Source organism: Drosophila tropicalis, unplaced genomic scaffold (genome assembly GCF_018151085.1).
Source record: "Drosophila tropicalis isolate 14030-0801.00 unplaced genomic scaffold, ASM1815108v1 contig_979, whole genome shotgun sequence".
Lineage (NCBI taxonomy): Eukaryota > Metazoa > Arthropoda > Insecta > Diptera > Drosophilidae > Drosophila > Drosophila tropicalis.
The window spans coordinates 931,452-956,974 of NW_027173482.1; the positions used below are offsets into that span (position 1 = coordinate 931,452).

Consider the following 25,523-nt stretch of genomic DNA (forward strand, 5'->3'; position numbering starts at 1 on the left):
GCGATGTAGCAGCGTGTGGTGTTAGTCCTGATAATGTTTGCATCTATACTTGGATTCACATCTTAAAATACCATGGTCAGGCCTTAGACAACTGAAACACAAACGTTTCTACTTAGCAAATGAGTAGCGCCTCTCCACAGAGAACCAAGAACTGGTCACAGTTGTACAGATTATGCTCTTTAGACTCACATTTAAGACACGCTCTTGAGTCTGTGAAAATCAGTATCCGAGTATATTTCTTAACGTTTGATTGTGCGACTTGTTCGCAGCGGCTTAACTCGAACTCATCACAACGTTCTCCGAGAAATCTAAGAAAATCCTTAATGGTTGGAGATGTCCCCTCACGGCTATAGGACACCCATTTGCATTGCGACTCTGCATCAATTTTATCCAGTAGAAAATAGATCACCCAACAGTCGCGATTATTAGGCCACGTACAACTTCACTTGCCCCATCGGCAATCGGATACATCTGTCACCCTTGTTGATGGTAGACGTCTAAAATTATCCAAAAGCGAGTTTACGACATGACGAGGTCGATCATAACGTTCCATTAGCCCTGCCCAAGCAGTCTCGTACGCCGCTCCTGTTAACGGCAAATGATTTTTTAAACTTGCAGCCTCATCTCATCACAGAGAAAAGACTTGAGATATTGAAACTTCTGAGCTGCGAGATTATTTCGTTGACTCCCTCACTGGAGTCCACGACCTTAGTTGATTTAACTGGGTTAACCAATGTTCCCAGTTCCTTTAAATGCAGTTGTGCAGTTAAGTACTTCATCTCATAATCTCCGTAGTCACCCATGGGGTCAACGTACCCTTGCGATTCTTGAAAATCAAACATATCATCAGTGGACCGATCAAACTCCTTCCACACGGTGTCGAGTCTGATCATCACAGTATCCACCACATCCGCTGTGCAGTTCTCAGGCGGATTCTCCGAAAGTGTCAACAGCCGCGTGAGGCTGGACTTTAACTTGGTGCGTGTTGCCTATAGTTTTTCCATCTTAAACTTGAGTAGAATTGCCTATCCCAACACAATCCAGATCCGGCTCGAAGGACCAAATTTATGACGAATCATAAATTAACTTTGCTGGTTCGTTTAATTATAAAATAGCTTTTATTTCACTCCATGTGATGGTTTCTGTTGACCAATAAGCAATTATCTCATGTCAACATACATTCTCGTTTTTCACCAGACGCTTGATATTGCATCATCCAAAAAAGGTGTGACCATGCAACTTAAAGTTCAGAATAATAAAAAAAGATCATTTACATTCAAACTTAAATTTAAGTTTAAGAACTCAGCAACCGTTCCTCAACAGCGAGTAATAAGCTCTTTTCATCATTAATCGGATATTCACAAGATATTCTTTGTGTGGTTCCTAAGACGCTGTTTTCGAGCGCATATACTGTATGAACTTAGCCTTAAAATTCAACCCATGTCATTTTTGAATACGCTATTGTTTGCCAGCAACTTTTGGCCCGTCCGGTTAATAAGATGGTTATAATCGGAGACAATATCTCCAAACTCAGGTGCTACGTGGCAGCTCTGGTCTTTATGTGCTCTTAAATCTAGAAGAGGGGCGTAGTTTAAATTGAACCCCAAAACAAAAGAGGGAAGAGATGCCAGCTAGTGTCGAGCGGGGGTTTACCGATTCGTGCTCGGGGTGTGAGTGAGTTATTCTTTTTCGCGGATCCTGGGACGGACAGGCGGCTGCAGCAGAAGTATGACCACTGACAGGGTAACTACCCGATCCAGTCGTGTCGTGCCCAGCGTCGATGACACTTAGTCAGATCGTTTTCTCCTGTTAGCAGGGCAATGGCTTCCTGATGGTTGCTCCTGCAGAGCACCGGGTGCGACCACCTCTATGCGGCAGAGATAGATCGGGGCGTCGGACCATGTCGCTTAATGGGCACACCGGGTGTAACTGCCCCTTGCTACCGCTCCCAAACGGAGACCATTTCCTTGACCAAGAGCTTGGTTGCGACATGCTGTGAAATATTATATATTTCAAAACTACCATGTACTCTGAATTTTCCTAACGAGACCCTTCGAGTGCGGTTTTCAATCAAACTATAATTAAGATTAAGATACAATATTCAGATTCGTTAGATTAGCTATGCCAAGTATGGGCGCATAGAGCCTCTCTTTAGGAGGGAGGGGGTCTTTGGGCAGGCGCACCCACCATCAAGCGGTCGTGCGGTCTGTAGGGACGAAGGCTTATGTTTTCAAAAGGCCTTAGTTCTTGGCGTTCGCCGTCATTACGGTTAAAGGCTCTTAATTCTGCTTTACTTGCTGTGCGTTGCTCAGGCTCGTGGAGTTCTAGTAATCTGACGACATTGCTGGAAAGAAACTTGATTATTTTGTATGGGCCTTTATACTTATTCGCAAATTCCGCATTGAATCTTTTGTTGGCATTAGACGACAGATGATGTCTGAGCATAACCATGCTTCCGATACTAGGACGCCAGTCCCGTCGTTTTAGGTCGTAATCCTTCTTCTAATCCTGGGAGGCATGGCGTTGGTTCTCATGTACCATTTCGCTCACTTCAAATCCTTCTCAGGAACCTCAGCTTCTACCAAAGCCAACCGGGTGTCCATATTATTATTGGCTCCTTATCTTCGGCAGGCTGGTCTAGGTCTAAAGAACGGTTTCTGGCACTGGAGGCGGCAAGGCCGAGCGCGACAGGCATGCTGGTTTACCGCTACGCGGAGAGTCTGTATTGTAATGCGTTTCTATTGGACCTGACAGATTTGTAAGTGCGAGTTGGTATCCGAAACTACCGATGGACAAATTGTGAAATTGACGGGCCTGTTAAATTCATCAAACGGTGGCAAATGCAAGAGATAATTCTCACATCATATGGAAGTGCTCTAAAGGAAACCCCCAGGATAAGAGGGTCCATCATCGACGGCATCAGTAACAAAGTCATAAGTACTGTCTGCGCACCGAGACCGATATTCACCTTATCGGCGGTATTAATGTTAGTATGAATGTCTCCAAAGTATATCGGCGAAGTTCTGAAGTGCCACTTGCTCGTTTATGAAACTCTTGTTCGCTCCGGAATCAATCTTGCTACCATTGGTCTATTGTTAATGAGTCGATCCCTCCGTTTGGCCCAGATTGACACGGAGGTTCGGTCCGTTTCCTGAACAATGGCAGCAATCAATGGTACGTGTCCTTTTCCGCCCACATTGCCAACAGAACAGCACCTGCGGGCATTCTCGTAGGAAATGATCAGTTTCCCAACATTTACGACATGCAGTGCGCATGTCCACGAGTGTTTCGGAGAGCTGGCAAATAGAGGTGCTGTTCATCTCAGATCTGGGAGATATATTCAACTTGGCGGTTGTATGAATAAAATTGACCACCAACTTGGTTAAGTCGGGTAACGTTTTGAAAACAGTTCGTCAGGTATAGAGCTTGTACTTTGGTGGCAGATATTCGTAGATTCTATCGAGTTCCTGTAACGGCGAGTAATAAGCTCTTTTCATCATTAATCGGATATTCACAAGATATTCTATGTGTGGTTCCTAAGACGCTGTTTTCGAGCGCATATACTGTTGCCAGCAACTTTTGGCCCGTCCGGTTAATAAGATGGCTATCATCGGAGACAATGTCTACAAACTCAGGTGCTACGTGGTAGCTCTGGTCTTTATGTGCTCTATAAAGTAGATGGCATCGATAGATCTGCTAAAAGTAATGCCGCATTTGGTTATACCTTAGGAATTGGGGCGTGGCTCATGGTGGTACGACCTGCCAGGGATTCATGAGCTCGATTCCGCTCACTGTGTTGGATGGCGAAGGGTGGAAAAAGATCCTTGCGGTGATAATTTAATCGAATTTTAACATTTTTTCTGAATGTTTAGGCTTGCTTGATTTGATTGGATGAACAAAGCGAAATACATATGCGACGGTTCGAATCAGAGTGATCTAAGATGATCCCTTTCAAGTAGTACATTAAAAAGGGAGAACTTAATATCCTTTGAAGTGGTTGTCAAGATTTTAGTCTTGAACTCTAGTTCTGCTGCTGGCTTTCGAGTAGAGCAGGAAGTGGATGGTCCATTCAAAGCCTCTGAGTAAAGCGTACAGTCGCGCAGTCGTAAATTGAAGACGGCTTTTTCATAAGCAACTGTCAATCGTCATTGAATCTATTTAGTGCCTGGAGAAGGCAAAAACGTCCTTCAGGTGATAATTTCATCAAATGTTAGAATGTTCACGGGGTAAGGTTAGAAAGGAGTTGGAGGAGTTGGGTTAGGGTAAAATGACGTAATCTAATATTTGGGGTTTGAGTGCATTGCTCGAAGGTGTGTTGGACTGTTAGTTCCCTTCCGCAATTTAGGCAGGAGGTTTAGGATGTGAGTGTGAGTTAGGACATTGTGGCCAGTTCTCAAACGCGTGAGTATGTTGTATTCCGATCTATGTTGGTAGGATGAATGTCGCAGGGGTTCCTTGTGTGGGCTGTTTTTTTTTTTGTACCAACTATGGTCAATAATATCCCAGTCAGCACATTTGATCTTTTTCAATTTGTCACTAATATTTCGCCACATATCTAGTGGCGCACCAGGTATGACTGTGGTACATGGGAAACGTGCAGCAAGCTTGGCAGCTGCATCTGCGAGATCGTTTCTTTTAATGTCCATATGCCCTGGGATCCAGAGGAGTTTTATTTTTTTGGAGTGTCGGATGCAAATATGGCGCATTTCCGTCACTAGGCAGTTTCGATTGTAGGAGTTCTTTACACCAAGTAAAATGGATAGGGTATCGCTGCATATGACAAACTTCCCCCGTACTTTGGTGGCGTATTGGATTAATTTTAGTACGGCAACTGCTTCTGCTGTAAAGATTGAACAGTGTGAGGGCAGTAGTCCGCAGGAGATAGTTCACCCGTTACAATCGACGACTGCGAAACTAGTGGAAGTGCCCGTTTTAGAGCCATTGGTGTATAGCTGTTTCCAGTTGGAATATTTACTAATTTCAGGGGCGTACAATTGGTGGTATATGGCCTTGTTAGTGATGCTCTTTTGGAAAGAGTGTAGCGTTAAATTGATGGAGTCTACAGCCAGCTTCCTTTGCGGGGACGGGCTGACCTTGTTCAACGGTATGGGGTTTCCAGCTGGTGTTACTTGTAAAAACTGACGCATCTGCGAATTGATGATAAGACTTTGTGTTTTTTGTGGTGTTTAGCGGCTGTCAGGAAATCGTTGAGAATGATTGGGTTGGTTGGTCACAGTATTTTTGGAATCAGTTTGGAAGACCCGCTTCGGCAAGTAGACATTTAGTTGGTGTTGTAGGAAATGCTCCGGTGCTCCGTCTCACAGCTGTGTGATACGGTAGCAAAATTATTTTTAAGTTGGAGTGGGCGCACCACCCATAAATTGGCGGTCCATTCCCAATTTTAGATAGGATCAAGGCCCTTGTTACATGTATGAGCGAGGTAGGATGGATATGAGATTTTAGGGATGTCAGGAATTTTATAATATTAAGGCGTTTGTCTAAGTTAATTTTAAGATCTTTACAATGTTGCTTAAAAGTAAGTCGATTGTCGAAGGTGAGGCCATTTAATAATTTACATTTTTCCAGGGCTAAAGTAGCTCCTAAGGACTTTCCCCATTGTTCGATATCTGTAAGTATGATTTGAAATGTATTGAAGAGGGAATTTAAGTCCTTACATTCAGTAAATATAATAGCGTCGCACAGTGGGGCCTTTTGGCATTTTACATTTCAAAAATCATAGCTTCTAAACCAATTAAGCGATTTTAAAAATTTAAAAAGCATATGATAAACAATACCTTAAGCTTCAAAATGAATGTTTGTCAAAAGTGCTGGGTGTTCGTGGTGCTGAAATATTCAAGATTTTTCTAAATGTTAAGGCTTGCTCGATTTGATTGGATGAACAAAGTGAAGTACATATGCGACGGTTCGAATTAGAGTGATCTAAGATGATACCCTTTCAAGTAGTACATTAAATGGGGAACACTCAACATCCTTTGGAGTGGTTGTCAAGATTTTGGTGTTGAACTCTTTATCTGCTGCTGGCATTCGAATTGAGCATGAAGTGGATGGTCTATTCAAAGCCTCTGAGTATAGCGTACAGTCGCACAGTCGTAAATTGAAGACGGCTTCCTCAAAAGCAACTGTCAAAAGTGCTGGGTGTTCGTGGTGCTGTAATATTCAAGGTCAAAGTCAGAAAATATTTCCAAGCAGGTTTTTTTCTTTAAAAATGGAGCGAAACCGTTTTTTTTTTAATCACAAATGGAATTTTTAATTTTTTTAAACGACTATGTAACATTGTTTAATGTTATAATTTTTTTTTAACATAATTACAAAAAGAAAAATTTTAAATTTTTTTTTTAAGGTTAGTTTTGAAAATTTGCTATTGATGGACGATTTTCTTCAAAATAATTTTCAATATTTACATCAATATCTAAAAAACTCATTATTTCTGGACAATAGTTGCTATTTTTTAAATCCTTTCGAGATCGCACGTGTCTCAGTGATGCAATATGTGGGTCCGAAGAGGCTGCCAGCATGTTAAAAAAGGTCTTTATTTTGTCTAACACGAGAAGTTTTTAATGTATTAGTGTATCTGAACCTTTTGTAGTCCTTGTTTTTAAATTCCTGTGCTTCTTCGGATAACTCTCGAATTGGTAAACACTAATATTCTATTAAATCCTTTCCGTGAGCCAAAATCCTATTTACCGTTGGGATAAGTTTTTTTGCGGATACAATTCAGTTAAAAGTTGAGCAGTCTTTGAAGTATATTCGGAAAATTTTTCACAAGTTACCATTTCCTTGCAATTTATAACATTCAAGATAACAGCCAACCTTTTAATGATCTCTTGACTAACACCTGTTATGCGGCCTTCCTCTTCCTCGGCTAGTTGATGGTTGATCATCTTCGTGCTCCGAATCTACGAATGTCTTTTACTTCTCAAGCCAAACTTCATTTTTCTTTCAAGAAAATTGCCAGATTTCTGCCGCTTGCGATCCATTTTCGCCTTAAGTTACATTTTGTATATTTAATTTTTACCTTAACCTCCGTACTAACGTTTTCGAATGAAACGCCCATCGCCTTCAGCAATCCCATTTCAAAAATATTTAAGTTTGCACACTCTTGGAAAACTTTCAAAAATTTTTTATTCTTGCACAAATAAAGAAAACTGTCTTGAATTATATTGACAAAACAAGAGACGGATGCCTTCTCATCAAAAGCTTACTAAAATGGCAAACATGGAAATTACAGAAACAGAACACAAAACACTTAACTTTACTAAAGGAGTCAAATACTGCAATGAACTGCGTAACATAAGTGAAGCCGAAATCCAACAAGAACTCAAAGCACAGAACGTAAGCGAAGTAAGGAAAATCTTGAAACGCCAACCAAACAACAACACAACAAACAACGACAGCAGCACCAAAACATTAACACACTGACGTTTGCAACACACAAACTACCAGAGTCAATTAAAATTGGCTACGAATCTGTTCGCGTTTGGCCCTATATTCTACTGCCGCTACGATGCAAAAAATGCCTTCGCTTTGGACACCCGACAACCATCTGCAAGAATATCACTGAAACGTGCAAAAACTGCTCAGAACAAAAGCATACCATCGAAGGAGAACTTTGCCAAAACCCACCAAATTATATGAACTGCAGCAACAATCCTGAAATCAGCCATCAACACAGCCCACTCGATCGCAAATGCCCCACATTCCTCAAATAGCAAGAACTAGCGGCCATAAAAACAACCGAAAAAGTCAACCACAGAACCGCACTTGGTATATACTACAACAGACATAACCAACAGGCGAGAAACACATACGCCAGCACACTTGCACATTCAACACCAAATATAGAACAAAACAACGCCCCACTGCAACAACGGAATGGACATTACTCAATAATCTTACTGACAATACAAACCAGCACATTCCTAAAAGCCCAAACATCAATAAAGAATCAGCAAACATAAGAAAAATAATTTAACAATCTGCCCATCAAATTATACCACAAACATCCCCACAGCATTTCAGCAAGAACACTCCTTGGTGAAACAAAACCTTGAGTAAGCGTCGGGCACAGAAGTTCAAAACTTGGCAGGATTTTAAACGCTATCGCATTGTCGACAATCTGTAAAAATACAAACGGGCCAATGCGCTCTTTCGAAGAGAGCTCAAAATTTCAAAAATCAACTCCACAACAGATTTCACCTCGACAATTAATTCCAAAACGCCCCCCGAAAATATTTGGTCTAACATACGTCGATTTTGTGGACTTAACCCAACAAAAAGTATTCACTGCATCGCAGACACAAACATACTAACGACAAATACAACCTCTATAGCCCACGCCTTCGCTCAACATTGGTCCAACCAATCGAAGGACGAAAGCTTTAACGTACACTTTACTCGAAATAAATATTCAGAAAAACCAATAAACTACACACCCATCCCTTCAGCCCAAACAATTGAATCAGATATTACACAGATAGAACTTCTATCTGCACTACACTCCCTCAAAGGAACAACGCCAGGCCTAAACCGTATATCTTACCCTATGATTAAAAACACCTCTTACTCAGTAAAAACCAGAAATACAGACCATTTCAACAATATTTTCAACAACTTTATTCCTCAATCTTACAAAACTAGCCTAGTCATTCCTATCCTAAAACCTAACTCAAACAAAACGGTAATAACCAGTTATAGACCAATCTGACTGAACTGCTGTTTATCAAAAACATTGGAAAAAATCATACCCAAACGGCTTTCGTGGTTTGTAGCAAAAAACAAACTCATTCACCACAACCAATCCGGGTTTAAACAAGGCAAATCGGTTTCAGACAGTCTGCTTCTTGCAGATCATTTGATAACCAAATCCTTGAGAACCAAAAAGCACACCTCTATCATCGCCCTTGACTTTTCAAAGGCTTTCGATAGAGTAGGAGTGCACACTATTGTCGACCAGCTAATTAACTGGAAAATAGGCCCAAAAATCATAAACTTCGTCCGTAACTTCATGTCTAAGAGGAAAATTCAAACCAAAATTAAAAACGTAATTAGTTGTCCTTACCCACTCTTTAACGGCATTCTCCAAGGATCACCAATTTCGGTCATCCTTTTCCTTATTGCTTATAATAAACTAGCAAGCACCATCAGTCTGCAAAAAGAAATAGAATTCAGTGCCTATGCAGATGATTTCTTCCTAATTATCCCCCTCAATAAACAAAAAAACCTAACGCTCAATCTGGACAACCTCTTCTTAAATATTCAGGAATGGTGCTTATACACAGGAGCAGTATTATCACTAGAAAAATGCCAACATCTTCATATTTGCCGAAAACAAAACTGTGTCTGCAGCATATCATGCAACGGCATCCAAATCCCCCTAGTCTTCGAACTTAAAATCTTAGGACTAACAATTAACAACAAATACAGATAGGACTCACACATAAAGCATATCCTACCAACACTACATAATAAAGTCAATATCATAAAATGTCTAGCAAGTCCCGAATTCAACTGCAACACACACACACTGATCAACATAACAAAATCTACATATATTGATATCTAAAATTGTTGGTTTGTGAAAAGTGTAGAACCACAACGTTTGGTTGCTTAGATGAGAGTGAGCTCAATTTTATTAACATAAGCTTAACCAGGGTTGCCACTTGTACAGGGCTGACAGATACAGCACAGAATTGCCATATCAACACTTCCCCTCAATTCAGGGTTCTAATACCTATTAAGTCCAAGCAACGCCGTACATTTTAAATGATTAACTTTACATAGATTCTTAGTAAGAATATCAGCAATCATTTCGGTTGTTGGACAGTACTCTAGCTTAATCAAATTCTCTTCAAATGAGTTTCTTATATGGTGGTACTTTACATCAATATGTTTGCTTCTAGCATGATAAACAGGGTTTTTTACAAGATTTCAAGCACCAACATTATCGCCATGTAAGGTTATACAATCAAGCTTCAAATACAATTTCATCTCATTTATCAGTTTTCTTATATAAATAGCCTCTTTTGCAGCATCGGAAAGCGCCATATATTCTGCCTCGGTACGGCTTAGAGCCACAGATTTTTGCTTTCTTTATGTCCATGAGATTACTGAGCCGGACCACATGAATGCATATCCAGTGTATGACTTTCTATCAGTTGAGTCACCTGCCCAATCTGCATCTGCATAGCCTGTGATCGCAGCGCCGGTCTTCTTGTACGTTATTGCCATATCTGCCGTCTGGTTCAGATATCTCAGCACTTGTTTCGCTGCTGCGAGATGCTCGCCATGGGGATCTTTATTCCTCTGTGATAATTTGCACACCGAGTGCAAAATGTCTGGTCGTGAGCATAGCGCAATATACATCACAGAGCCTATTACGGATTGATATTCCGTAGCATCGATGCGTTTGCACGACTTGTTGTCGCACTTAACCTGGAAATTAGCTTCTAACGGCGTGGATACCGTGTGGCAAATCTCCATGCCCAGTTCCTTCATCAGGCTCCTGATATGCACACTCTGGCTGAGACGTATAGCCCCTTTGTCACCATCACGTTGGATTTCGAGACCCAGAAAGTGTGTAATCGGTCCTTTGTCGACAACCTGAAATTCAGAAGAGATAGCCTGTTTAGTAGCTAACATCTTACCCTTGTCTGAACACGCAAGCAGCAAGTCATCAACATAAACGGCGATTACGTCAATCGTCTTATCTGGTGCACATCTTGTGTATAGGCATGGCTCACTTTCACATGCCTCATATCCCAACTTTCTCAGTACAGCATCCAACGTTGTGTTCCAAACTCGGACAGCTTGTTTTAGACCGTACAGCGACTTTTTCAGCTTCAGCACACCGCCAGATTTGTCATCGTAAAACTCCGGTTGCTGCATATAGACCTCTTCTCCAAGATCTCCATTCAAGTATGCCGTCGATACATCAATTTGATGAACGTATAGTTCATATTCCGCTGCCATTGCAAGGATCATCCGTATTGTAGCGTAGCGCACCACCGGTGAATAAGTCTCTTTATAATCTATTCCATATTTCTGGCTGCACCCTTTCGCCACGAGCCTTGCCTTGTATCGTTCGATTTCTCCAGTTGCATTCTCTTTCAGAGTAAATATCCATTTGCATCCAATGGGTTTCACACCAGCTGGTAATTTAACTTGTTCCCATGTATTGTTTCGCAGTAAGGCTTCATATTCATCTTGCATTGCTGTCTTCCATTTCTCTGCTTGTTGACCCGTTAGTGCTTGTTGCACTGTTTCTGGTACTTCTACGTTAGTTGCCAACATTACATTCAGAACATTATATTGTTTGGTTGGTCGTCCTCGTAGACCCGTTCTGACTATTCTTGGTCTGCCTGGGCCCCTTTTTGGTTCCTCATAGACCTCCACATCATTATCTGCAGCCTCATCGTCTACACAATTTGTCAGATTACCATTACCTGTATCCTCAGAACTAATGTCTTCTGTTGAAACATGATCTTCCACGACATTGTTGGGTTCATCTATTACTTTATCCAGTACCATTGTAACTTCAGAGTTTTCTCTAATCCTTGTCTGACAGTTCTCAATGAAATATACATCCCTGCTTATTTTGACATCGCCAGTTTTCTTATCGTATAAACGATACGCTTTTGAAGATTCCGAATATCCGACCATGATATACTCTCTTCCCTTTTCCTGGAACTTTTTCCTTGGTCCCTTTTCTAGTGCAACTGCGACGCATCCAAACACTTTTAAGTGCTTAACCACAGGCTTGTGTCCAGTAAACACTTCAAACGGCGTTTTGCCTTCAACTGATTTTGTTGGCGATCTATTTCTTAGATATGCAGCACAAACTATTGCCTCTGCCCAGAAGCTTTCTTTTAAACCTGCACTATTCAGCATTACTCTTGCCATTTCCACGAGTGTTCGGTTGCAGCGTTCTGCTACCCCATTTTGCTGTGGAGTGTAAGGGACTGTGAGCTGTCTCTTTATGCCATTTGACTTCAGGAATTCATCTAACTCTTTATTGACATACTCCGTTCCATTATCACTCCTTATGGATTTCACTTTCCGGCCTGTCTAACGCTCCACCATGGTAACGTGTTCTTTAATTATTTTGGCCACCTCTGACTTATACTTCATGGGATAGACATGAATATATCGGCTCAAATCATCGATCATTGTCATAAAATATTTGGCCCCACCATTGGATTCCATGTTCATAGGCCCACATACGTCACTATGAATTAATTCCAGCAACTTCGTAGCTCTAGTTTGCGATTTTTCAAACGGCTTTACATGACACTTGTTTTTCATGCAATCTATGCAGTCTAGATTTTCTCCAGTAATGCTTGATGTCAAACCTCGAACCATTCCTTTGTTCTGCAGCTCACGCAAACTTTGCACATTTAAATGACCATATCGCATATGCCATTTTTCGAGCTCATCGGAGGCTTTAGAAACACACAGTCTCTCTTGATTTTTAGTTTCACACAGAAACAATCCACAGACCTTTTTGGCCATTAATATATTGATGCCCTTATCGTCATTAACTTTGGCAGTTCCCGAATTGAACAGTACGGTGCATCCATTTGAAACCGCTTTTCCCACCGATATAAAATTGCATTGCAAGCCTGGTACAAATAAAACGTCTCTGAGCGTTATTGTGTACCCAAGTTTGCTGTGTACAATCACTGTTCCTCTGCCTTGAGACGTCATGGAATAATTTCCTGCCAACTCAATAATTTCATTATTTTGTTCAAGTTGATTAAATAACTCACGGTGCGCACACATGTGTGATGTGGCGCCACTATCGATAACCCAATCATCGATATCCATCCGATTGTTAGTGGCAACGCCGACAAATGATCGTTGCCCCTCTTTATTCTTCCAATAGTCGCATCTTCCGCTGTTTTTCCCGCCTCTCACATTGGCGTTGTTTTCATTCTCTTCTTTCATCGCGCATTTTGCCGCGAAATGACCTGGTTGGCCACATTTAAAGCATCGGCGCCTGTCTGCCCCTGACTTGTTGTCTCGTCGCTTACCCCTCTCACCGCCGATAGAGCATGCTGCGAATGCCTGTACAACATCGTTTTGATTGTTCGTCTTTCGTCGTTCATTTTCTTCGGCTAGCTTGCATTTTATGGCACTGAATCTCGGCAACTCATCACGAGCTTCCAAGGCCACGACAAAGTTCTCATAAGACATGGGCAAACTCGCAAGCAACAAAATTACGGTAAACTCTTCTGGCAAACTTACATCGATCACCGACAAATTTTCAATAATGTTTGAAAATTCCAATATGTGTTTTTGCACGCTGTCACCTTCAGCCATTCTTTTGTTTAATAACTTCTTAAACAGAGTCACTTTTCTCACTGGACCTGTTGGTCGATGGAACTTTTCTAGTTCTTTCCATATCTCGCTAGCTCTTTCGCACTTTTTTATGGAGTTCAATTGCGGCGCACTTATTGACAAAAACAGCACCGCCATGGCTTTGTCGTTTTGACGTTTCCATGTTTCAAACGCTTCATCAGTTTTGGGTTCCACAAGTTCTCCTGAAACCACTGACCACAAATCTTGATGTACCAACACGCTTCGCACAAGTACGCACCACGTGTCATAGTTGGCGTCGTCCAACTTTTCAATATTGTACATCGAACTCATTTTTCTTGCAATGTCCGTTATCCCGAGAAAAATACACGAATCTTGACCACTCAATACTTTCACACTATTTTTTAGTGAATACACTTAACACTGAGGCCTATAACCTGTTGGTTTGTGAAAAGTGTAGAACCACAACGTTTGGTTGCTTAGATGAGAGTGAGCTCAATTTTATTAACATAAGCTTAACCAGGGTTGCCACTTGTACAGGGCTGACAGATACAGTACAGAATTGCCATATCAACAAAAATAGACTACGCAATATTTATCTACGGGCACGCACCAAAATCAACGCTCAACAAGCTTTAATCTTTGTTTAACGCCCTACGATCAACACCTATATCAAACTTACTTTTCGAATCAAATATACCCGCAATAGAACAACAGAGAGACCTTATTACAGCCAAAACATACAAAACACTACTTAACAGTTCAAATTCACCACTCTACAAACATATTAAGCAAAGTACTAGAAGTAAAATATATAAAATATCATCGACATTAGAAAAAATCATACTGTTTTGCAAAGAAAACCATATACCCTACCTCCCGGTCCCAAACAAAACAATAACCCCACCATGGACTTTCCCTACCGTTATAAACACTACACTACAAAAATATAGCAAACCCAATACACCGACGAGTATTTATAGGCGGCACTTCCTCGATCTCAAGGCTAAATACAACAATCACACATTTTTATACACAGACGGCTCGTTGCAAGAGCCGAAACCATAGCCATTGTTTGATCTGCCCAGTTGCAGATGGTACAAAACTCCAATGCTCAATAGCCTGTGGAGTGGAGTAAGGAAAATTAAGTCTTCTCCTCTTCGAATTCCAGAAAGAAGTCTTTTCTATATTTCGTTTTCATGAGTTAGAAGCTCTTCATGAGCCATGTAACAGAAGCTTTTAGAACATGTTAATGTAAATACAGTGGTAGAAATTCCGATAATCTTAAACAAATAATATAAGAAATTTTAATATATACAAATCCAAGTTAACAATGACGTCTCCTCCAACATACTCCCCCATTGAAGGATGAAGTATGACTCCTTCAATTTACATAAACGTCATCTCTTAAAGGCAATGGAGCAAGTTTGCAGATTGGGCGACGAATAATTCCTTTCTTGGTGCGAACGTCGGCTACTCTGACCCTTCCATCTGCACCAGGTATGGCTTCGACCACACGACCAGTAATCCAGCATTGCGGTGGAAGATTGTCTTCATGGATGAGAACTAATTGATCCTTTGCTATGTTGTTCTCAGGATGCAACCACTTAGAGCGTTCTTGTAATTGATGTACATAGTCGCGCTTCCAGAGTTCCCAGAAGCGTTGCTTGAGATAGGTCACCCTTTGCCAACGAGATAGATAAGATAGTCTTGAGTCATTTATTACCGGTTCAGGGATCGCTTGCAGTGAACATCCGATCAATAAGTGTGCTGGCGTCAGAGCCTCCCCGTCATTGGGATCATCGCTGTGAATGGATATTGGACGGGAATTCAATATCGCCTCCACTTCAATTGCAATCGATTGAAGCTCTTCATACGTCAAATGAGAAGAGGTCAAATTTTTGATGAGCAGATTCTTCATTGACTTTACTGCGGCTCCCCATAAGCCTCCAAAATGGGGAGCACGCGGTGGAATGAAATTGAATTCAAAGCCGGCATTTCGGCTAAATTCCTCTAGATTTTTTGCATTGAGTTCTGAACAGAATTGCCGTTTGAAGCCTTCAAGTTGCGAACTTGCTCCGACAAAGTTGGTGGCATTGTCACAATAAATCCTTTTGGGTATGCCACGTCGTCCGATGAATCGCTTCAAACAGAGAATAAAATTATTAGCAGATAGGTCAGAGATTAGTTCTGTATGAATAGCTTTTGAAGAAAAGCAAACAAATATGGCCAAATATGTTTTGTAAGGAACTTTGCTTCGAATGCGGTACGACGTAAGAAATGGTCCACATAGATCTACTCCGCATATCAGAAACGGGCGTTCGGCCAGGAGACGGTCAGCTGGGAGGTTACCCATGATTTGTCGCATTAATACAGGTTTGTAATGATAGCAATGTGTGCAACTTCTAACAACCTTTCGGACCAGTTCGCGAGCATTTACAATCCATACTGTTAGGCGCAGAATCGCTATCAAAACCTTAGCTCCCGCGTGAAGGTTTCGCAAGTGAAGATCTTCAATATATTTATAAGTGAAATTATGAGTCTTTGGAAGCAATAACGGCATTTTAGCGTCCAATGGTATGTCAGCCATTGCAAGACGGCCTCCAACACGGATAAGTCGAATATTTTGAGAACCTATCTGTTCATTTGAGATGAATGGATTTAACCTTTGAAGCTCCGGCTTCAGACTTCGTCCTGCTTGTAAGTCCTTTAGTTCTTTCGCAAACACATCACTCTGAATGGAAGAGATTATATGATTAAAAGCCAATTTAAATTCTTCTACTGAAATGCTTCTTGTAGCATTTATCGTATTATTGCGGTTAATAGGAACTCGGTTGAAAACTCGTAAAACGTATGCTAACACTCTCACAATCATACGAAACGATGATAGTCTACTAATGATCTGCTCAACTATGCTCTTTTCTTTATAACTAGTGCTACATTTCAATACAAGGGTGTTTCGCAATTCTAATTCTTTGGGCTCGAAATCTGTCTTTCTTTCAGATTTCGGCCAATGTAATGCATTAAGTGTTAAGAACCTTGGTCCATGAAACCAAATTGTCTGCATCAAATCGCGCGCTGCACAGCCACGTGAAACAATGTCGGCTGGATTATCCTTTCCAGGCACGTGACTCCAAATGATATCCTGCGATTGAGTTTGTATGGTTGATACGCGATTGGCAATAAAGCATTTTAGAGTTGATGGGTGCATTTTAATCCAATGGAGAACGACAGTTGAATCTGTCCAAAAATATGTTTTGCTGACAAGACAGTTTAATTTGTGTTTGATTTTAGTCCATGTTTGGCAGAGTAAAACGGAGGCACAAAGCTCTAAACGAGGTATGCTTTGCGATTGAGTGGGCGCAACTCTCGATCTCGAAATGATCAATGAAGTTACATATTTTCCGTTGTCCAAAACCCTTGCGTATATGCAACATCCATACGCTCGATTTGAGGCATCCGAAAATCCATGGATTTCACACTTATTTTTTGGTGATGTATTAAGAAATCGATTTACTCGAACCATGTCAAGATTAGATAAATCAGCTTCAAGTTGTTGCCATCTAGTCCGTAAGATCTCTGGCAACGGGTCGTCCCAGTCCAAGCGCTCGATCCACAAGTCTTGGATCAAGATTTTGTAGCGTACTACGACTGGCGCTAATAATCCTAGCAGATCATAGAGCCTGGCCATGATCGATACTATTTTTCGTTTTGTTGGTATTGCAGTTAATGGAAGATCAAATCGAAATAATATAAGATCTTCAGTTGGCAGCCACGACATGCCAAGAGCCTTGGTGACATCACTATTGTCAATATTGAGATTATATTCATAATCTGTTGGTGCCCCACTAAAATTCCACTTTGTCAATTCTAAGCCTGCCTTTGAGAGCAATTTGGTAACTTCATTCGTTTTAGCATTGAGTTCTTCGATTGAGTCAGCTCCAGAAATTAGATCGTCGACGTACATATCCTCAGCTAATACAGCAGCTCCAAGTGGAAACAACTCCTTATACGTCTCTGATAAAAACTTTAAGGACCTGGTTGCGAGAAATGGAGCGCACGACATCCCATAGGTAACAGTATTCAATTGAAATAATTGAATAGGTTCTTGCGGTGACTTTCTCCACAAGATTTGTTGGAAACTTCTATCCTCAGGTGCGACGAGAAATTGTCTGTACATTTTTGTTATGTCAGCTGTAATAGCATGGCGATACAAACGAAACGAGAGTAATGTTAGGATTAGATCTTGTTGAATAGTAGGACCAACCATGAGAATATCATTTAATGATATATTTGATGATGATTTAGACGAAGCGTCAAATACTACGCGAAGTTTAGTTGATGAGCTCTGCGGTCTAAGTACACAATGGTGAGGAAGAATGTAATGATTTCCCGATTGCAAATTATCTAACGAAGTTACCTCCATGTGATTCAACTTAAGATATTCATCTAAAAAATCGATGTACATTTCCTTTAATTGGTGTTGAGATGCAAGCCGTCTTTCGAGTTGAAGAAAACGTCTTTTTGCACAGGACAACGAGTCTCCAAGTTGTTCAGGAGATTCCTTGAAAGGCAACCGAACCTGTATGCGCCCTGAATCCAGGAATTGTGTGTGCACCTGAAAGTGAGTTTCACATGCTTGTTCTTCTGAGGTTAACGAAATATCTTTATTTTGAATTCCATGTATTTCATCCATTTTCCAAAACCTTTCTAATAATATGTTAAGGTCCTGCCGTTGCGTTAAATTACAAGTGTATTGTTGAGTTGATTGAGGTTCAGCAATCTTACCCCCGACGATCCATCCTAATGCAGTTTCCACTAGATGAGGAAGACCAATTCCTAAACTAATTTTACCAGTTTTAAGTAGATCAAAAAACTCCTTTACGCTAAGCAATAGATCTACTTTTCCGGGCGTATAAAAGAATGGGTCGGCTAACTCAATTTCTTTGGGAATGGCCCAATTTGACACATCTAGTCTCTTTTCAGGCTGAGGTAGAGATATAGATTTAGTCACGATAAACTCCATATTCCATTCATCTGGAGATATTCTTGAACGAATTTTGGTAGATACGGAATGTTTCATATGTGTACGTAATTCACCGATTCCAGCAATCTCATAATGATCGTAACGAAACGGAAGCTGAAGCCTTTTCGCTAATTCTTCAGTTATAAAGGTAAGCTCAGAGCACGAATCAAGTAATGCTCTTGCGAGCTGAAACTCACCAAGTTTGTCTTGAATAAGAACTATTGCTGTTGGAAGTAATCCCCGCCGAGCGTGGCGAGTCAACATTGATGTTGCAAATGTTTTACTTTCGTCATGTGTATTATGAATGATTTGTTGCGATTGATGATGAATAGAAGGTCCATCTAGTTGATAATTTCCCTGGACGTTTGAATCCTTATGCATGTTTGTGTGATGTAAACCTCCACAATGACGACATCTATTCAATGAAGGACACTTTGAGGCTGGATGACCCTTATTGAGGCAATTTAAACAAAGTGACGCTGTTTTAACAATCTTAAATCGCTCAATAAAAGGTAGCGAAATAAAAACTGGACAGAATGCTAACCTATGCTCAGTTGACTGACATTGAATGCATCTACTTTGGGCAGCAACAAATACTTTTGAAGTACTATGAAGTTTGTCTCTGACGGGTCTTTCCTCTTGTCGGTTTCGCAGATACCCTTCCAAATATTGACAGTGTCGACTGAGAATTTGATAACAGTCGGCCCAGTCTGGCAATTTATCATATTCTTGAACCCGATCGTATGCTTGTTTGGATTCAAGATCAATTTTTGCCATAACAATGTGAATAAGTACTGCGTTTAATACATCAGCTTCAGACCCAAGAGACAACAATGATCCGCGTAGAGCTGAAACCGTATCCAAAATTGTACGTAGGGTAACAGCGTCTGCCTTTTTCATGCTAGCAATGTTAAATAAACTTGAAATATGTTCTACGAAAATAAGAACTTTCTTGTCATATCGCTCGTTGAGGCGCTCTAGGGCCTTGGGATAATTTTCGTCTGATATTTGAAATGGCGAGACTACGCTTAGAGCTTGGCCAGATAGACAACTTATTAGATAGTTAAATTTGTCAACATTGGACAATGAGTTGTCTTCATGTACCATATTTGTAAATGAAGTAATAAATTTTTGGAATTCCCCATATTTGCCGTCGAATTTAGGTAATTTGAGGGATGGAAGCCGATTATGATGTCCCCCATGATAAGTCGATGAATTAAAGAAACTAAGTTCTTCTGGTTTTTCCTTTTTACTTGCGCCAATGCGCCGTAATATGATTGCCTTTGTTTCGATAAAAAGATCTTCTATCTCTGCCCGATTCGCGTCTGCTGGATCTAGCTTCTCAATATTGGTTAGAACTTGTAATGCTTGTTTAAAATACGACTCAATAATTTGAGACTGACAATCTAATATAATAGGGTCATTTTCAAGATCGATTCTAGCTCTTAAACTTTGAATATTAGATTGCAGTTGATTCCGTTGTTGTCTGAGAGGTAGAAGCTGCGTTTCATTTGGTGGAGACATTTTGGGCCCTTAACGAAAGAAATGTAGCAAGTTAGAAATGAATTAAACGTGAGCTAAACGAGTTCTAGTTTTAATAAAAACACTCAAATGCATTAAGTTTCACTCAAGAGCTTAATAAGTGAGCTTTAATATGTAGATCGTTTCTCTATATGAGTTTGAGTACTTACTCCGCTGTGCTTAATACTTAGCACGTGTTAAAGCTTACGAGTGTTTTACATGTGAGTGTAAAGCATGTGAAAGCTTTACGATCGCTAATGAGTGGTAATTGAGTCAAAATTTGAGTGGAAATAGATACTGTAAATTTACACACTCAAGTTGACTTAGGTTATGATAGGGCTCCACGTAAATGTCCACGATGATGTCTTGCAAATGCCAATGATGAAGAAGTCCGATGACGACTATCCAAGATGATTATGTAACGATGAAGAAGTCCAATGATGAATGTGATGATGATGTACGCTGAAAAGTCCAATGATGACTGTCCAAGATGATGTAACGATGAATGCAATATAATGAACGAATAAACGACTTTATATAGTTTTTAAGTTTTTATGTTGGGACTTGCGAAGTGCAAGGTCCTGTCACGGTCGCCAATGTTTGATCTGCCCAGTTGCAGATGGTACAAAACTCCAATGCTCAATAGCCTGTGGAGTGGAGTAAGGAAAATTAAGTCTTCTCCTCTTCGAATTCCAGAAAGAAGTCTTTTCTATATTTCGTTTTCATGAGTTAGAAGCTCTTCATGAGCCATGTAACAGAAGCTTTTAGAACATGTTAATGTAAATACAGTGGTAGAAATTCCGATAATCTTAAACAAATAATATAAGAAATTTTAATATATACAAATCCAAGTTAACAATGACGTCTCCTCCAACAGCCATTCTTGACGCAATTAAACTAATTTAAAGTAGAAAAGGTAACTTTGTAATTTGTTCTGATTCTCTCTCATCTATAAAATGTATCGGGAACATTGACAACAACAACTTTTATCCAACATTAATTAGGAATCTGCTTACCAAATTGCACCCAAAATAAAACTTCTTTAGATCCCCAGCCATTGTGGCATTGAAGGGAACGAACTTGCCGATTCGGTAGCCAAGTCTACAATCTTTAGTCCGTTACACTGCACCCCCAACTTCAACACTAAAGACATCAACAAATTTCTTAGAAGCAAAAATATTCAACAACTTAGGAATAACATTGAACACTGCAATATATGGTACCAACAAGTCAACACTAGCCTAACGAACTCAAGACTCTATCTAAAATCATTTAGCCAAAACACAATAACACGTCGTGACCAAATAAAAATAGTAAGGCTTAGGCTAAGATAAAAGGCTTAGGCTAGGACACACACGGCTCACCCAACAAGTATATATCGACCCCAACAACTTCACCCCATGCCCAAACTGTTTATGTGTAAGTAACTTCAACATTACCCACATCCTTAAAGAATGCCCAGCAACCCAGCACCTTAGGAACCAAATTTTCAAAAATACCTGCCCCCTTTCCACCCTTTCAAATCCCACACCAGAAAATACATCCCAAATAATCCAATTCCTTAACCTTACAAAAATATACCACTTATTGTAATTATAATTATGTAAATATGTAAATATAATAATTTGTAAATTTGTAAATATGTAAATATCTAGCCGAAGGCCGTAGCCGCCAGCGGTTTAGTTCATAAGTCAGCAATAAATATTGACAAATACTATTCAGTTCGGATTTAAGGTGTTTCCACTTATAGAGTTAAAAAAAATTGCCGCAAACGAGCGGAACAGTTAGCTCTTTATATTATATTTTTTGAATTAACTAGGTATAACAAAAAATCGGTATTACCCTTTTTGTATTAATTAGGTACAAAACTTTATATTTACATACAATTAGATAAACGGAAAAGAAGAACCAACCTAGAACTAGGACCAATTTTTCATCAACTTGTTTCCTCGCAATTTGCTTCATGAGAACAATGCCCCAATGTCCCTGATGTAATAGTTTAAGGACTTTTGGAATAGGCCCAATGGCGTGTTGACGTGTTGGTTGCCTCATCTAGATTCATCTGAAGATAGGCGTCTTTTATGTCTATTTTGCTGAACTGCTTACCATGACGATTTATGTAAAATAGGGACTCTTTTGTTGGTAATGGTAATGCTCCATGTCGATATGTGCGTTAACTGCTTGCTTAAAGTCATCACAAATCTGAATGGCTCCACCTGGCTTAGGTGCTAACACAATGGGGGATGCTCAGTTGCTAAATTTGATCGGGTTCAAGATATTGGGTTCTGTGAGACGATTTGCTTCGGCCTTGAACTTTTCCAATTGAGCAAATGAAATTTGACGGCTTTTGCAAAATTTGGGTGTTGCTGTAGATTTTAAAAATACGCTGGCTTTGAAATCTTTTATGGTACCCATGGCAGGCTCGAACACTGACTTATATTTGCAGCAAAGATCGTCATTTCGAACATTTTCTTGCTCATAAATTTTACATATTTGGACAATGTCGAATCCAAATTTTTTAAACAAATCTGTTTCGAAAAGATTTCCTTCGTCACTTTTACTAGTAACAATGATTACAAGCTTCTGGATAGTCGGCAATAAGGCTTTTGAAAAGGCATGTCAGTGTCGGAATATCTCTTAGACTACCAGACTACTTCCGCCCTATCCACAAGAAACCATCTCTCAGTCATGAGCCTCGACTTCGAAAAGGCCTATGACAAAGTAGGAGTCCATACAATCATTGATGAGTTAACTAATTTGAAAATAGGACCTAAGATATTAAACTACGTCAAAAATTTTCTGACAAATAGATACATCAAAATTTAAAAAAACACAATAATGGTAAACATAAATCCCCTTTTCACAGATTTTCTAAACTGGTGTAAATACTCGGAAGCAAAACTATCTGTAATGACTGTGGTACATGCGGAACGTGCAGCAAATTTTGCAGCTGCATCTGCGAGATCGTTTCCTTTAATGTCCATATGCCCTGGGATCCAGAGGAGTTTTATTTTTTTGGAGTGTCGGATGCAAATATGGCGCATTTCCGTCACTAGGCAGTTTCGATTGTAGGAGTTTTTTACACCAAGTAAAGTGGATAGGCTATCGCTGCATATGACAAACTTTAACCGTACTTTGGTGGCGTATTGGATTAATTTTAGTACGAAAATTGCTTCTGCTGTAAAGATTGAACAGTGTGAGGGCAGTAGTCCGCAGGAGATAGTCCACCCGTTACAATCGACGACTGCGAAACTAGTGGAAGTGCCCGTTTTAGAGCCATTGGTGTATAGCTGTTTCCAGTTGGAATATTTACTAATTTCAGGGGCGTACAATTGGTGGTATATGGCCTTGTTAGTGATGCACTTTTGGAAAGAGTGTAGCGTTAAATTGATGGAGTCTACAGCCAGCTTCCTTTGCGGGGACGGGCTGACCTTGTTCAACGGTATGGGGTTTCCAGCTGGTGTTACTTGTAAAAACTGACGCATCTGCGAATTGATGATAAGACTTTGTGTTTTTTGTGGTGTTTAGCGGCTGTCAGGAAATCGTTGAGAATGATTGGGTTGGTTGGTCACAATATTTTTGGAATCAGTTTGGAAGACCCGCTTCGGCAAGTAGACATTTAGTTGGTGTTGTAGGAAATGCTCCGGTGCTCCGTCTCACAGCTGTGTGATACGGTAGCAAAATTATTTTTAAGTTGGAGTGGGCGCACCACCCATAAATTGGCGGTCCATTCCCAATTTTAGATAGGATCAAGGCCCTTGTTACATGTATGAGCGAGGTAGGATGGATATGAGATTTTAGGGATGTCAGGAATTTTATAATATTAAGGCGTTTGTCTAAGTTAATTTTAAGATCTTTACAATGTTGCTTAAAAGTAAGTCGGTTGTCGAAGGTGAGGCCATTTAATAATTTACATATTTCCAGGGCTAAAGTAGCTCCTAAGGACTTTCCCCATTGTTCGATATCTGTAAGTATGATTTGAAATGTATTGAAGAGGGAATTTAAGTCCTTACATTTAGTAAATATAACAGCGTCGCACAGTGGCGCCTTTTGGCATTTTACATTTCAAAAATCATAGCTTCTAAACCAATAAAGCGATTTTAAAAATTTAAAAAGCATATGATAAACAATACCTTAAGCTTCAAAATGAATGTTTGTCAAAAGTGCTCGTGTGTTCGTGGTGCTGAAATATTCAAGATTTTTCTAAATGTTAAGGCTTGCTTGATTTGATTGGATGAACAAAGCGAAGTACATATGCGACGGTTCGAATCAGAGTGATCTAAGATGATACCCTTTCAAGTAGTACATTAAATGGGAAACACTTAACATCCTTTGCCAACTCAATAATTTCATTATTTTGTTCAAGTTGATTAAATAACTCACGGTGCGCACACATGTGTGATGTGGCGCCACTATCGATAACCCAATCATCGATATCCATCCGATTGTTAGTGGCAACGCCGACAAATGATCGTTGCCCCTCTTTATTCTTCCAATAGTCGCATCTTCCGCTGTTTTTCCCGCCTCTCACATTGGCGTTGTTTTCATTCTCTTCTTTCATCGCGCATTTTGCCGCGAAATGACCTGGTTGGCCACATTTAAAGCATCGGCGCCTGTCTGCCCCTGACTTGTTGTCTCGTCGCTTACCCCTCTCACCGCCGATAGAGCATGCTGCGAATGCCTGTACAACATCGTTTTGATTGTTCGTCTTTCGTCGTTCATTTTCTTCGGCTAGCTTGCATTTTATGGCACTGAAACTCGGCAACTCATCACGAGCTTCCAAGGCCACGACAAAGTTCTCATAAGACATGGGCAAACTCGCAAGCAACAAAATTACGGTAAACTCTTCTGGCAAACTTACATCGATCACCGACAAATTTTCAATAATGTTTGAAAATTCCAATATGTGTTTTTGCACGCTGTCACCTTCAGCCATTCTTTTGTTTAATAACTTCTTAAACAGAGTCACTTTTCTCACTGGACCTGTTGGTCGATGGAACTTTTCTAGTTCTTTCCATATCTCGCTAGCTCTTTCGCACTTTTTTATGGAGTTCAATTGCGGCGCACTTATTGACAAAAACAGCACCGCCATGGCTTTGTCGTTTTGACGTTTCCATGTTTCAAACGCTTCATCAGTTTTGGGTTCCACAAGTTCTCCTGAAACCACTGACCACAAATCTTGATGTACCAACACGCTTCGCACAAGTACGCACCACGTGTCATAGTTGGCGTCGTCCAACTTTTCAATATTGTACATCGAACTCATTTTTCTTGCAATGTCAATTTTATTAACATAAGCTTAACCAGGGTTGCCACTTGTACAGGGCTGACAGATACAGCACAGAATTGCCATATCAACAAAAATAGACTACGCAATATTTATCTACGGGCACGCACCAAAATCAACGCTCAACAAGCTTTAATCTTTGTTTAACGCCCTACGATCAACACCTATATCAAACTTACTTTTCGAATCAAATATACCCGCAATAGAACAACAGAGAGACCTTATTACAGCCAAAACATACAAAACACTACTTAACAGTTCAAATTCACCACTCTACAAACATATTAAGCAAAGTACTAGAAGTAAAATATATAAAATATCATCGACATTAGAAAAAATCATACTGTTTTGCAA

At 40.2% G+C, this 25,523-nt stretch overlaps 1 protein-coding gene across 1 annotated transcript; it reads right to left on the reverse strand.

Annotated features, from left to right (window-relative positions):
* Positions 1–14,719: 14,719 nt before the first annotated feature.
* LOC137586324 (uncharacterized) lies at positions 14,720–24,692 on the reverse strand. Its single transcript, XM_068302337.1, has 3 exons — positions 24,530–24,692; positions 15,746–15,846; positions 14,720–15,478 (listed from the first exon to the last, which is right to left on the reverse strand). The coding sequence occupies exons 1-3, from the start codon at positions 24,690–24,692 to the stop codon at positions 14,720–14,722; spliced, it is 1,023 nt and encodes a 340-aa protein (XP_068158438.1).
* Between the last annotated feature and the right edge of the window lie 831 nt (positions 24,693–25,523).